The sequence below is a fragment of the Ailuropoda melanoleuca genome, chromosome 14 (assembly GCF_002007445.2).
Source record: "Ailuropoda melanoleuca isolate Jingjing chromosome 14, ASM200744v2, whole genome shotgun sequence".
Lineage (NCBI taxonomy): Eukaryota > Metazoa > Chordata > Mammalia > Carnivora > Ursidae > Ailuropoda > Ailuropoda melanoleuca.
This window is the reverse complement of record NC_048231.1, coordinates 16,872,454-16,886,446: the sequence shown is the minus strand read 5'-3', so window position 1 is coordinate 16,886,446 and position 13,993 is coordinate 16,872,454. Positions and strand designations below refer to the sequence as shown.

Below are 13,993 nucleotides of genomic sequence, written 5' to 3'. Positions count from 1 at the left end.
ACTGCCTTCCAAAAGAGCGCAGAAATACTCTGCTGGGAAGAATCTGGTGCCTAAGATGATGTTCCTCTCTTGCCACCTTTCAAAAGCCTTGTCTGTGCTAATGGAAGCAGACACTCTGGAACACTTCAGAAGGAAGGTCTCCCTCTTATGTGTACCACGCGGGACGAGCGTGGTTACAGCGGGAAGGGAACAAGGGCCCCACAGAGTATGAGCAGCCAGAAGAGGCAGGTAAGTACAGCCCAGAAAGGGCAGAAGACAGGGCATGACAAACAAGGAAAACAGTCACAGGAGAGATAGCAGTTTAGTAATTCCATTTGACATTGGCTTACACAGCTTCTTTACAGACTAGAACAAAATTCCTAGGAAGGTTTGTGCACATCTTGATAAAAGACACACCTCTTTTTTTTTTTTTTTTTGGTCTGGCCAGAGGAACATGAAAGCAGGAGGGACAGAGGGGAGAGGGAGAGGGGCTGGGGCAAGGACCACGATCCACGGGTCACAGGCGAATGTAGTTAAGGCAGCTGGACATACACAATTCCCGATCACTCCAACCACAATGAAGGGGTCAGAGGTGCCCCTCGAGAGAAGCAACTCCATGCAACTCACTTTGCACGTGCTGATGGAACACACGCTAAGTGCCAGGCACTGCGTTAGGCACTGGGCAATTTCAAAGTTGCATAGTAAGGAGGCAAAGGGGTTGCAGTGAGAATTCCAGGGTTTAGCAGTGGTACCCCCACATCTAGGAGGGAGAGTTGGGGGGCAGTGAGAACAATATGGGCACTCTGTAAGTTTGGGTGGTCCTGGGATTCACATTCTGGATCCCTGCTTCAATCAGGAAATACGTGGCTTATCAGTGGGGAAAGAAAAGGAGCAGGGCTCTTTGCCTCGCAGCGTAGGAAGTCCCAACACAGAGACACAGAAGGGGTGTTGAGGACTGGGGACATCCATGAGAGGACACCTCTTTAGGAACTGCGGGGAGGCCCCCTTGGCTCTGGGATTCACTTGTCGAGTGATCATGTTGAGAGAGAGGAGGACAGAGAAGGCACCTTCTGCCCCGAGAGCATAGCCCTGCTGGCTCCACAGCCAGGACTGACCTGGCCTGCTCCGTGGGTAGAGCCCAAACTGCCTTCTGTGAACGCAGGGTGGAGAGGGGCGCAGGGGTGACCTGTACAAAACTGCCTGTCGGAAGGTGAGCCAGGGCCAAGAGATCTGAGCAAACTGTTTCTCCTCACTTAGGACTGCTGTCCAAAGCCCAGTTCCCATCCTCTGCTCCCACAGTGGTTTGAAAGCCCTAAGTTCTTTTCAGATTGGTGGTGGTGGTGGCAGGGTGTGTGTCCGTGTATGTGTGGGGGGGTGTCCTAATAGGCCTCGATCCCCGGTTTCCTAATGGGATAGTTCATTGGTGGATGAGGCCGGAAGTCTTGCTGAGCCAGGCTTCTGCTCGCCAACATTCAGGAAAATGGCCTGTTACAAACTTTTTATTCCCTCAAAATTCCTGTGTTGAAGTTCTGAGGTCTAATGTGATGATATTAGGAGGTGGGGCATTTGGAAGGTAATTAGGTTTAAATGAGGTCATGAGGGTGGGGCCCCCATGATGGGATTCGTGTCCTTCTAAGAAGAGGAAGAGATCAGCACTCTTGCTCTCTCCTCCATGGGAAGATGAAGGAGAAATGCGGCCATCGGCACATAAAGAGGGTCCTTCCTGCACCTGACTGCGTGAGCACCCTGATTTTGGACTTCCAGGCTCCAGAACTGTGAGAAATACATTTCTGTCCTTTAAGCCCCCTGGCTTAGGCCCCCTGGCTATGGTACTTTGTCATAGCAGCTCAAGCTGATGACATCATAGCTCCTGAGTGGGCAGTGTGGGAGCCTGTCTTTAGTGCTATGACAACCCTGTAAGGTCGGCTCTGTAATTATGCCCAGTTAGCAGATGGGAAAACTAAGGCCTGAAGGGATTAATTAGCTCAAGTCTTGGAGCTGAGAAGAGGTCGTGCCAAGGTTCAAAGCCTGCTCAGAGTGTGTGCTCTTGACCACAGCTTGGTGCCGTCCACGAGAGGCACATGGCAGGGAAGGGGCAGGAACCATCAGCTGCACTATGAAAGGGAATGGAACATTGTCCTTGCCCTTGGGGAATGTGTGGTGCAACCCACAAGGGAAACCCACAAACAATCACACCATAGGGACTAATGCAATACTGGAGGGAGATCTGTTGGGGGCTCTAAGAAGAGGGGGATGCCAACCACATAAGGAAGGCTTCACAGCAGAGCGGGTGTACATGTGCTATAAATGCTATCTTTTTTTTTTTTAAGATTTTATTTATTTATTTGACAGAGAGAGAGAAAGCAGGGGGAGCCACAGGCAGTGCGAGAAGCAGGTTCCCCACTCGGCTCAATCCCAGGACCCTGGGATCATGACCTAAGCCGAAGGCAGACGCTTAACTGACTGAGCCACCCAGGCGCCCCTATAAATGCCATCTTGACATGAGGAAGGGCAAGTGCAAGAGGACTCACGGGCCACTGAGAATGAAGCACTAAGAGAAAGAACAGTGCCTGGGGAGAACGAAAAGCCAGAGGTCTCCACGACAGCAAGTCAGCTGTTTGGAGCCTCTGCTGAGCTCATGAAGCAGGAAAATAGGCCCAAGTGAAAGGACTAGAAACTGCTCACTTGACTGGTGGCAGGAAAGAAGGGCAAGTGTCCACAGAGCACTGCGAATCCTCCTTTATGAGGAATTCTTGTCTTTGCTTCCCAAGCAGGAGACCACACTCCAGGAGAGGCAGCACGTTCGGGCAGCCATCTGGCTCTGACTTTCCCCTCTCCTCCACTCTACCCCAGAGAGAGAGGCCAGAACGTTTGTGGAGGACTTAGACTCCTGAGCTCAGCTTTGCCTTGACATTGCTCAACCTTGACCAGGTTGCTCCCCGCCTCCTCTGGCTGAAGATCAGGGAGATCTCTACCTGCTTTCTCCTGGGCACACTGAACCAGATGGGCTTTGAGGTCCTCATACACAGACAGCAGGGCAGGGGGACCAAGGACTCGGACCCCATCACAGGGCAATGGGGAAAAGAGGGGCTGGTGGAGATGTGAATTTGCTCCAGAAAGGGAGACAGCCCACAGCACTTCAGCCGCAGGACCGAAGTGGGGGAGAATCCTGTCCACCTGCCCCCCCCCCCCCCCCNGAAAATTGAGCCATACTCCTGTCTCCATGTTCTCACCTCTGGACTGGAGGAGGAGAATTGGTTTGGGGAGTTGGAGGCACACATCCCCTCCAGACCCTTGTGACCAGAGAAGCCACATCTGCTGTGCTGCTAGGGCCTTTTTTTCTGAATACATCAGCTGACTCTGGCTTCAGCGCTCCTGCCGCAGTTTCCATTCTCGCTTTGTGGACCGATTCGCCTCTCTCTCCCCATCTTCCACTTTACTCAAGTTGTACAGCAAGCCCGAAAATGCTGATGGCTTAACTGGTTTAATTTTTTTCCCCAGCAGCCCTGAGGGGTTTTAACTCTTTCCTCCTGCAGAAACCCTGCTTTTGGAGTTGAATGTTTAAACTCTCACTGGGAGACTCATAAATATTCGGAGTCACTCTCTCCCTCTCTGTTTGATTAGGAAATGAGCCTTTAACTCAATGTAATCCCCAAGCCATTAACAAAAAAGCCCTCAACAGCTCCACTATTAGAATTTCACTCTTAACCCGCTGAGGATTGAATTAGATTAACATAACTACCCACAATCTGAGTTTATTTTCTGTGCCAGATAGAAATGTGTTTTTCAGGGAAGGCGAGAAGGGGGGAGGGAAGGGAGGAGGGAGGGAGAGAGAGAGCAGGAGGGTAATGAAATGTAAAAATAGAGATAAGAAAAAGATGGACAGATACACTGTAGAAATGAAGGGATGGGGAGAAAGGGCGGTGCATGGTCTTTGGGTTAAAAATCCTGCCAGCTGCCATCTCTTATTTACGGGGTATTTGGAGAGGCCTCAGCTATGTGAAATCGTTTGAATTAGGGGAGCGCTTTCCAGGTATTTGTGATTCCTTCTTCCTGGAGATTGATGGTCCAGCACCTGAGCTTGCTGTATTCCAAAGCACCTGCTCATTGGCCCCACTGTCCCCAGTTTGGGAGAGGAGGTCGGGCTGGGTTTCCATGTGCTCAAAGCGGGGGGGTACATAAAACAACAGTGCACGCACACAGGCAACTGCACGCTTACATTCAGAGAAATAAAACAACGACAAAGATGGAATGGGTTCGATTTTGCAGACACAAAGTCACAGACAGCCCCGTGACCAATTGCATTTAAGAAATCAGTGTGGAAAAAAAAATGAGTTTGACGGGAGCTCGGTCCACATAAAATTAATCGTTATTGAAGCAGAAACTAAGTAATCAGAGGCTGCCTTAGCGAAATGCATTGAAGTTTCCCCCAACTGCTTCTAAGAACTAAGCCCAAAGGGAAAAACGATATCCTGAACTTGAGGGTGAAAGGGAGGCCCTCCATCACACTGCCAAACAGAGCTTCCATCGCCCCTGAAAGCATCCACAAGTAGCCAAAGGGAGGAGCGGTTCTTGCCTAAATGTTCCAGCAAACGTTCTCTCTCAACTGCTCCTGCTAATGAGAACACAGCCCTTGTTCAGAAACGCGGGGCCCTCCTGCTGCATGTAATCGTGGGCCAGCAGGCTTCCGTGTGCGTGTTGAGGAGGGAGGGCATGGTTTGCTCTTGCGTTAAAAGATGACAAAATGTCACACTTTCTCTAAAATGCCTTTGAGATCTGAAGAGTCCTCAGCTAGAAGTTCAGTTGTGCAAGCAGCCGACCGCGGCGATTTCTGAACGCGACATCTCAATCTCTTGATTTGCTTGAGCCTTAATTAACAACAACCCACCAAATCTCACTTCAGCATTATTGTGGGGAACCCTAGCAGGACATGTTTATCAAAATGGAGGCCTTGGACTAGAGAAAAGTAATCACGCTACGGATAGAGTATGTTCAACTCCTGTTTATTTTTTTTCTTGATTTCTGGGCTTTACCTTCCACACTAGGTTTTTTAATAGTGACAAGCACCCCCCCCCGCCCCATTTTACACCAAACTCTTTATTCTGAATTTTCCCACCAATACATGTGGTCTTACTACCCGCACATGTGAACTTGTCCTTCTAAATTTCTTATTCCTTCCTGATCCCCATTTCCCCTTCCAAAATAATAAATGAATGGTTAAAGACAGTAATAACCCTAAATAAAATACAGTGGGGAGTAGAGAACCAAAAGAAGTAGTTTCAGAAAGGTCCGAAGGAAACAAGATCAAATAGGCTCTCTAAACATATGTGTGTTCCTATTACTTAACTTTCACCAAATTAAGTTTGTTGTTAAAACTGTTTTGTTTTCATCAAAAATAATCCAGACTCATCTGCTCTGTTTAATGCTTTTAAATTGTTGGAAAGATTATTTTTTTGTTAAGATATTATTTTTCCAAACAAATCAAGAAATAGTCCTTAGGAATATGGTATATGGTAACCACTGTATTAGTAAGTAGAAACCCAGGCATTATTAGACCACTCATTTTAAAAGTTGTATATAATATACATGAAACATTATCACATTTTCCCCCCAAAATTTAGGACTACTATTCCTTTGTAAACAATATAGAGCAAACCCCCCCCCCCAAGTGCAGGATTTTTAGTTAATACTCTGCATTATCCAAAAACTAAAGTCCCAAATCTTCCACAGGAAGCTTGTGGCATGTGGGCCCTGTGGACATCTGACAGCGTCTGGGGACTGTCATCTCTGGGAGCCACGGATGTGCTCACAGAGCTCGCGCCTGGGCTATCTGAAACAAGCAGCACCTTGACAAGAATCGTGATACTAACTTTCTCGCTTTGGGGGAAGGATCAGAGCAGCAGGCTTCTACAGAAAGCCACACCTGGCTTCGGTCTTTTCAGAGACTCTTCCGCCCCACCCCCACCAAGCTCCCCTTTCAGGATGAAGAAAAGACACCAAATGTGTGAGCCAACAAAAGCCTGTAAGGCAAGACAAATCATGAGCTCTCCTCTGGACTCCACAAAGCAAACTCCCTCCGTGGAACAAAAAAAAAAAAAAGAAAGAAAAAAAAAAAAAAAAAAAAGAAAGAAAGAAAAAAAAAAAAGAAAAAGAAAGAAAGAAAGAAAAAAGAAAGAAAGAAAGGAAAAAGTCCTTTTCCTTTGAGGTGCTCTAGAAAAGCTAGTCACTGGAACTGCTCTGAGTCCCCCTGAACCTGCCGGGAGCCCTCCATCATCACCTGTCCTGTGTGAACTGGGTTTTCCCTCTGTAACCTTCTCAGCTCACCCAACGCTCGGAGCTGCCAGCAAATAAAAGTTTTCATGCTGGGAGACATAACCACCCCGCCGAGCCGCGTGTAAACTTTCCCTTGCCCTTTTGATTTACTTACTTTTTCTCGGTGAAAACAAATAAAAATAAAAGGGAACCTACGGATTCCGAATGAGTTTGGGTAGCAGTCCCACCCAGCCATTCCCGCTCCCTCTGACCTTCCTGTGACGGTCTGCGAAAGGCAACAGTCCCCCCCCCCCACCTCCGGCCACGCAGAGATGCTTTCCAGCGCCGAAAACCAGAATGAAAGAGCAGGCACGGGGAGATATTTTTATCCATAAAAAGAGAGAGAGAGGGAGAGAGAGAGGGACAGTGAGAAGGAGAGAGAGAAGGGGGTTGTGTAGGGAGAAGGACAGGACGGCGCGGGGCAGCGCTGGGGCAGAGGGAAGGGAGAAGTTACGGTACTTACATGCTTGGGGCCGGGCAGAGGACAGGGGCTGGCGGGGGACAGGCTACCCCTCAGGTGTTTCCACTTGCTGATGACTCGGTGCTCAGCTCCTGCGGCACCAGCTGACAGTCCCCTGTCTGTGTCTCTTTGTGACTAAGGACACAGTACTCCCAACCTATAAATAGATTCCGACTCCGTGATTGATATAACAGGCAGCTGACAAAAAAAAAAAAAATCCCACAACCATAACCAGGTCTTAAACAAAACAGCAAAAAGCCCTGGGCATTCAGCTCTGCCGAGCCCCATGCAGATTTTGCAGCCACCGATGGGCACTGGAAAGCAGGGAAGGAAAATAGACAGTAAAAGGGAGGCAGAAATGGGGGAGGACTCACAAAGGGGGAAAGTGTGAAAGTTACTTCTCTAGGGGTGGAGCAGTCCCTTGGGGTCATGGGGGGAGCTGAGGAATGGTGGTCGGCAGGGGGAGCAAGGGGAGGAGCCAGGTGGCAGGTCCTGACCCCAGGAAGGAGAGGCCCCATCCTGAGCCCCTGGCCCTGTCAGGGCCCGAGTCAAAGTCCCAACGTGGGAGCTTTCGTCAGTGCAAGTGCTTTCCACGAAAGTTTCCGTTCCTGCTGCCAGATCAGGAGGAAGGGAGGGAACAGATAGAGTTTTCCTAGCTCAGCAGCCAGACTGGCTTCTGGGGGGACTTGCAGAAGGCCCCCGGAGGGTGAGGGACGGTGTGCAGATGCAGGGTTGGGACAGAGTCAGGAGTCACCTGTGCCGGGTGGGCAGGGCCCAGCGGGCCAAGTTTCAGCACATAATGGGTTTTTAAAAGGGCAAGGAATGGCATTCCTGACAGAAGAATTGCCCAAGGTTGAAAGGCCTTGGTTGGGGGTATTGGCGTTTGCTTTTTCCAGAAAGATTTCCTAGGAGAAAACACTGAAAAAAGTTTCTCCTTGGGGAGATGAACCCCACTCTTTGAGATCCGGAAGGGTCTTTTAAGAAACAAAATTCTGTCAGAGTCCTGCAAAGGCGGGGGGGCTTCTCTGGGGCAGGCCAGCCCAATGGTAGGAGCCGGGCCATGGGGCAAAGCTTCCAGAAGGTGGAGGAGTCATGGTTACAGAAGTGTGGGCTTCTCCAACAATGAACCAGGTGAGCTCCCCATCACCTGACGGACTTCCATCCTGTCACGTGCAGACCCACTTGCTTGGGTCACTCGAGGGTCATCTGCCTGGATGATCGGCTTACTTGGGCACATTGACGTAGCTGAAATTTCAGGTGAGGTTCCCCCTTCCAGAGGGGTCATGGGACAAGCCCCTTACCAGTGTGGTAAGAAACAGACACTTTCTGATCCCCATTTTTTGGAAAATAAAGTTGAATTTCCTCTTCATGTGAGATCTGATCCTTTATCCTGTCCAAGTTAACAGAAACTGAGGATGGGTGGCACCAAGCTGTTGAGGTCAAAGCCTACTTAATATGTAGGACCTCGAACATGCCCACGAGGAGACTGCCATTGGAAGATAAGCTCCAAGAAGGGGAAAGACCATGTGTTTGTCTTATTCATCATTAGTCCTCAAGTGCTGCCATGGTGCCTGACACATAGTAAGACCTTCCTTAGTATGGACTGACTGACTGACTGAATGAATGAATGGATGGAGTGCATGAATGTGTGATGTCTAAGATACCCACCTTAGTACTTTGAACTAAGACACTCCAGCATGTCCGTTTTATGAGGGTGTCCTTAGGAAGGCAGAGAATTGGAGGTGAGGCTTCAGGGCTCCGGAGAAGTTCCAGGCCATGACTGGGGTGGTAGACTCTTCAGCGCACAGTCACCACCAGGCTCCTATTAGGGGAAAACCTTTCACGTCTGAGGTAAACTGGGGACTTCCTTCATTATTTGCTTTCTCCTCAAATTCTCCAGCTGACCCTCCCTGACCTCGGGCAGAAATCACACATGGGTCTTCCTCTCCATGGCTGAGGCCTCTCCTGGAGGCACGGCATCTAGTCTGCAGTGAGCGCTCAGCGAATGGGTTGAACCAAGCCACTTCTGGAAGTCACCCTCCTTAGAAAGCGAGGTGGGACCTCGGTGTTGGCTTTTTCCCTCCAAGCCAATCTCTGAATTACTCCAGAGTTTCAGTCACAACTCTTTCAACTGAATGAAGCCTTGGTATCTGCTCCCTGTACGTGGCCCTGGGAGTCTGCGGGGGACCAGCTGCTATCCAGTGGGCATCCCTCGGATCACACAGGCCTCCCTTGAAATGCTGGTCATCATCTTGGGAGAAGACAGGCCTTTGATTTCAGGAGCTTCCAGGGCCAGGCCCCCTGGGCCGCTGGGAGCACAGGGGAACATAGACACATTTCCCTGGTCCTGGGTTGGAATCTTGCTCCTTCCACCAACTGTTAGGAAGCTAGTAAAATCCCTTAACGTCTCTGTGCTGCCATTTGCCGAGCTACAATGTGGAGATTCCAAGGGGCTACCTCCCAAGACTACCAGGAGGATAAAATGACTCCATGTAAAGCGATGCTCAGAACAGTGCCTGGCACGTGGAGGGTTCTAGTAAATACTCCAGATAGCATCACCAGCCCCCGTCCATGCCGCTGCACTCATTCTCAGGTGTGTCACCCTCCGCCCACTGCCCACCTTAGCCACATTACTGGAGCTAGCTTTGGTTCTCCCTCCAGAGCTCAAGCCTCCTGGCCTCGAGACTCGATGACTATTTGTGACTGCCCACTATGTGCCAGCTGCTTTGCATGGGTTTCCTGGTTATGTCAGTACCGTCGACCCTTGGGGAAGATTCTCATTCCCCTGTGTTAGTTTGCTAAGACTGCCATAACTAAGTACCAAGAACGACAGAAATGTATTTTCTCCCACTTCTGGAAGCTAGAAGCCCAAGATGTTGGCAGGGTTGGGTTGGTTCCATCTGAGGGAATGAGGGAGAATCTGTTCTAGGCTGCTCTCCAAGTTTTGGGTGGTTTTCTAGGAAACTGGTATCCCTTGACTTATAGAAGCATCTTCCAATCTCCACCCTTCAACTTCACATGGCATTCTCCCTGTGTGTCTTTGCGTCCAAATGTCTTCTTTTTATAAGAACACAGTCGTATTGGATTAGGGCCGATAGCCTAACGATCTTTTTTTAAGTTGATCATCTGCAGAGACCCTATTTCCAAGTAAGTTCACATTCACAGGTACTGGGGGTTAGGATTTCAACATCCTTTGGTGGTGTGGGGGGGGACACAATTCATCCATGACATCCCCTTCTACAGACGAGGCAACAGAAAGTTCAGGAGGTCTTGTACCCAGTCTGGCACACAGCTGAGTGAGTGTCGCTTGGAAAAGACAGGCCTGGGTAGGTGAAGCCTGACAGCCCCTCTCCCTGCTATAGGGACACCAGCTCCTGCACTGGCATGGTGCCACAGGCCTCCACTGGGCTTGCGGCAGCGTCATTAGTCCCACACAGCAAGGTGACTTTACACTGTTTACAAGGGCCCCTGAAGGTACAGCCGTCCCTGCCCCCACCAGCTTATCAACTCATTTACCTTTCAGAGTTCTCTACCAGACTGCAACCAGGAGGGGTGGGCAGGGACCTGCACGCAGCCCAGGAAGGGCCTGCATTCATTTTATCTGGAAAGAAGAATCTATCTGCTTGGGCAGAGAACTAAATACAACACATTGATGCCGCTAGGCCATTAATCATCTCCTGCCAGGACACGGGAGACCTGAAAGTGGCCATCGTGGGCACTGGCTTTACACACAAGGGCCAGCTGGAGTCAGGGACACTCCTGGCTCTTCCCTCTGGAGGGCATTCTATAGGGATTGGGGAGGGAGGAACATGGCTCAAAGGTGCTGACATCTTGCATGGGAAGAGGAGGTGGCAGGGGCAGCCCGACCTCATTCTAGGTGGATGGGCCCGAAAGCTGGTGTTCCCACTGCAGCAAATACCACCCTCCCCCAACCAGGAACCCACTTTGCCAGAATGTGCCAGCTCCCGCAGTGTGACATGTGCTCAACCCACCCCCAGCCCCACTAGGGGAGGAGACTATACTCTTCTTAGAGGAAGGAAAGATGCCAGAACAGGGGACTAATAGGAGACCTAAGGAGGGCCAAGTCAACAAATCAAAAGCCCCAGAACCCCAAGCCTGATTTCTTCCATCCCTTTACCCCAAGAGACCCCACCTACTGCCCAATCAGCCTGCACAGCGCCCCATAAACCAGCTGTCCCTGCTGGGTACATTCCTAGCTCTACTGCCTGCCTGCTCTCTCACCTACTTTCTACTCATTCTTCATGGTCCAGCTCGAAGGTGATGCCCTTCCCGTGTGCTCCCTGCCCACAGTGGCCCTGTCTGCGGGGCTCGCCCACTGCCGACAGAACGGCTCATCTGAGCCACCTACAAGTCGTGTGCCGACTTCTCCCGTGTTTGCCTCGTGCTACAATGAGGCAGTCAGAATGGAGGTAAGTCATGTTGTACTGACCCCCCACCATGTGCTAGAGTCTGTGTAAGGCCCCTGATCTACGCTGCCTTATTTAATCCTTACAGCTACTCTCCTGGGCAAGGATTCTTTTTCCCCATTCATCATCCAGGAAGCTGGCAGTCAGAGAGGTGAAGTGACCTGCCCAAGACCCGGCAGTGGGTTAGTGGTGGAGTCAGGATTTGGACCCACATCTGCCTGAGCTGAAAGCCTGTGCTCCTACTCACTGTTTAACCGTCTTGGCTATGACACCCCCACCCCCAACTCTCATTGCTCTCTCTGTTCCATGGCATAAAATCCAATGCCTGGCTCTAGCTTATAGTTAAGAAGTCTGCTCTTGCCTATATTCCTGGTCACCCCTCTCACCCTTCCCTGCCACGTGGAGCCTTTTCCTTGGCAACATTGCAGTCTCTTCCATACCACTGCCTTGAACATACCATTTGGACATCATGACCCAATTCCATTGTCACCTCCTCTGAAGCCTTTCCCTACTTCAGCCACACCTTCCCCTGTACTCTTCAGGGCTGTGTGACACACTCCGCGATGGCACTTGTCACACAGTACTATGCATGTTGGCCCTCATATCATCTCTATCTCTGGGATGTCACTCCTGGAGAATGAGGACGTGCTTTTTTCATGTTTTTGTCAACCTCCATCCCACTACCAGCCGATGCCTATCCTGGCAGGTATTAGATGACCAATAAAGTGTTCATCAGTGAATAAATGAAAGCTAACAAATTAGGAAATATAAAGTGAGAGCGTGAAGAGTGAGGTAAGAGATGAGTATAGGATGAGAGAGAAGAGGTCCAGAGGGCTGCTGGTGAAGGAGGTTGTGCACTATACGACTCCAGAAAGCACGGTTCATGTGGCGGCCCCCAGGACCTCCCTAGAACCATGCAGATGACAACTGCATGGGCGTATGAAGGCACAGGCCCTCTCCCGGCCAGGTACCCTGAGCTGAAAGGGACTTGGGAGAAGGGAACATAGAAGGCGTGCTTGAGCAAGTTTGGCACATAGTATCGGTTGTCTACCCTACAGTCTCCCCACTGCATTTCCTGGGCCCATCACAAGCTCTAGAGGCTGGGAAGGCCCACTTGTCTCTCAGCCTTCTTTACAGTTAGACGTTGCCATGTGCCCTGGTCAGACAGCGAGACTTAACCGGCAGTCTGTCGGGAGAGAAGGGTATTTGGGCAAGGTTGTTCTCCATGACAGAGAAAGAGAGACATGGGGAAAGAGCTATAGAAACCACCCGGTAACTATGAAAAAAGAAACTTGGAGGAGAAAAGCCGGAATGCAGAGGATGGCGGAGCACCGGAAGGGAAGAGGCACGGGTCCTTGATGGCGTTGGTGGGTTGCTGAACTAGAACCAACCCTGCAACCGTACACTTCCTGTGGTAGGACATGATGCCTTTGTGTACTCCTTACATCACTATTAGTTATGTTTCCATTGCTTACATCCCAAAGCATTCCAACTGATGTATTACAGGGTGGGGGTCGTGCCAAATATGGCGATGCAAGCTGGGAGCCAGCCAACTAATGTAAATCTGTAGGAAAGCCCTAAGACTTAAAGGTTAAGAGTGTCTAAACACAAACATTGGTAGAATAATGCAGTGGTGTGAACTCTCTTTCATATTTTTGGTTATTCCATTTCTCCTTTTTACATATGATAAGTTGGCACTATCTCCCCTTGGCTGTAATCCAAGCCCTGCCCTCCATCAAAAAAAGTTTTAGTCTTTGGGATAGAAAAAAAAATCCCCTGTATATTTTTGTAGAACTTTACGAAGTGATTTTCCACTGGTTAAGTCACAACAGCCCCCCGACAGATGGGACAGGGGTGAAGAAACCAGCCAAGGGATACGTGACAACAACAAAGATCACCCTCTTTCTCTAAATCAGTTAAGCCGCACGAGGGAGTTTCTTGGAGAGCTCCTTGTGCACCTGAGCACTTACCTATGTGCCCTGTTCTAAACACTTTGTATGTGTTGTCATTCAATTTTCATAGCAACCTTATGAAGGGGAGATAACTTTCTCATCCTCGTTCTACAGACACGGAAACTGAGGCAGAGGGAGGTTCTATAATATTCCACCTTGAAAGAGGCAGAGCTGGGATATGAACCAAGTCAGTCCCACTCCAGACCTATACGCCTCCCAACGATGATGCTACAATGATGGTGGCAACTCCCCTCTGAAAGAAAAGAAAGTGGTTCTATGTTTCTCAATCTGTGTCCCTCCATAAGAACCTAGAACTTTGGGAGGAGCTAAGGAGCCCTGCATCTTGGCTGGCCTTTATAGAAGGGTTCTGCAGTCCTTCTGTTGGGTAACTCCAAGATCTAAACTTTTCTAATTGGGCTTTGCTCCCAGGGCTAACACCCACAGGGTGGGGGTGAGGGTGGGGGTCGCCATCAACGCCATGAGGACTACATAAGCCTTACTTAATAAATAATCTGGAACTCCATAATTTTTCCCCATAGATTGCTTGGTATTTGCCTTCAGTAGATTTAGAAGTAATTAAATTACCGCGCAACCAGCCTCAAGTCTTAGGAAAAGACCTGAAGTAAAGTAAAGCCTTACTGATTCAGACAGATAGGAGGAGGGGTGGGGGAAAACCCGAGGGAACTGTGGCTTTCCTTTTAGAAGAACCACATTTTTTACATTTCTAGTACTTATAGTAAATCACACTAAACATTAATAGCAGCCAAATGGACTTCTTGCTGAGTTTGTGTGAATGAATAAATAAAACTAATTTTAATTAGCACATTCCTTGTATACAAATATCTTCTATTAATACTCTTTTG

At 49.5% G+C, this 13,993-nt stretch overlaps 1 protein-coding gene across 1 annotated transcript in view; it reads right to left on the bottom strand.

Annotated features, from left to right (window-relative positions):
- ESRRB (estrogen related receptor beta) overlaps nt 1–6,856 on the bottom strand; it is a 165,262-nt gene extending 158,406 nt beyond the window's left edge. The window contains exon 1 of the mRNA XM_011219082.3: nt 6,755–6,856. Within this exon, the coding sequence (XP_011217384.3) occupies nt 6,755–6,756 (2 nt within the window). The 5' untranslated portion in view covers nt 6,757–6,856. The remainder of the gene's footprint in view (nt 1–6,754) is intronic.
- Between the last annotated feature and the right edge of the window lie 7,137 nt (nt 6,857–13,993).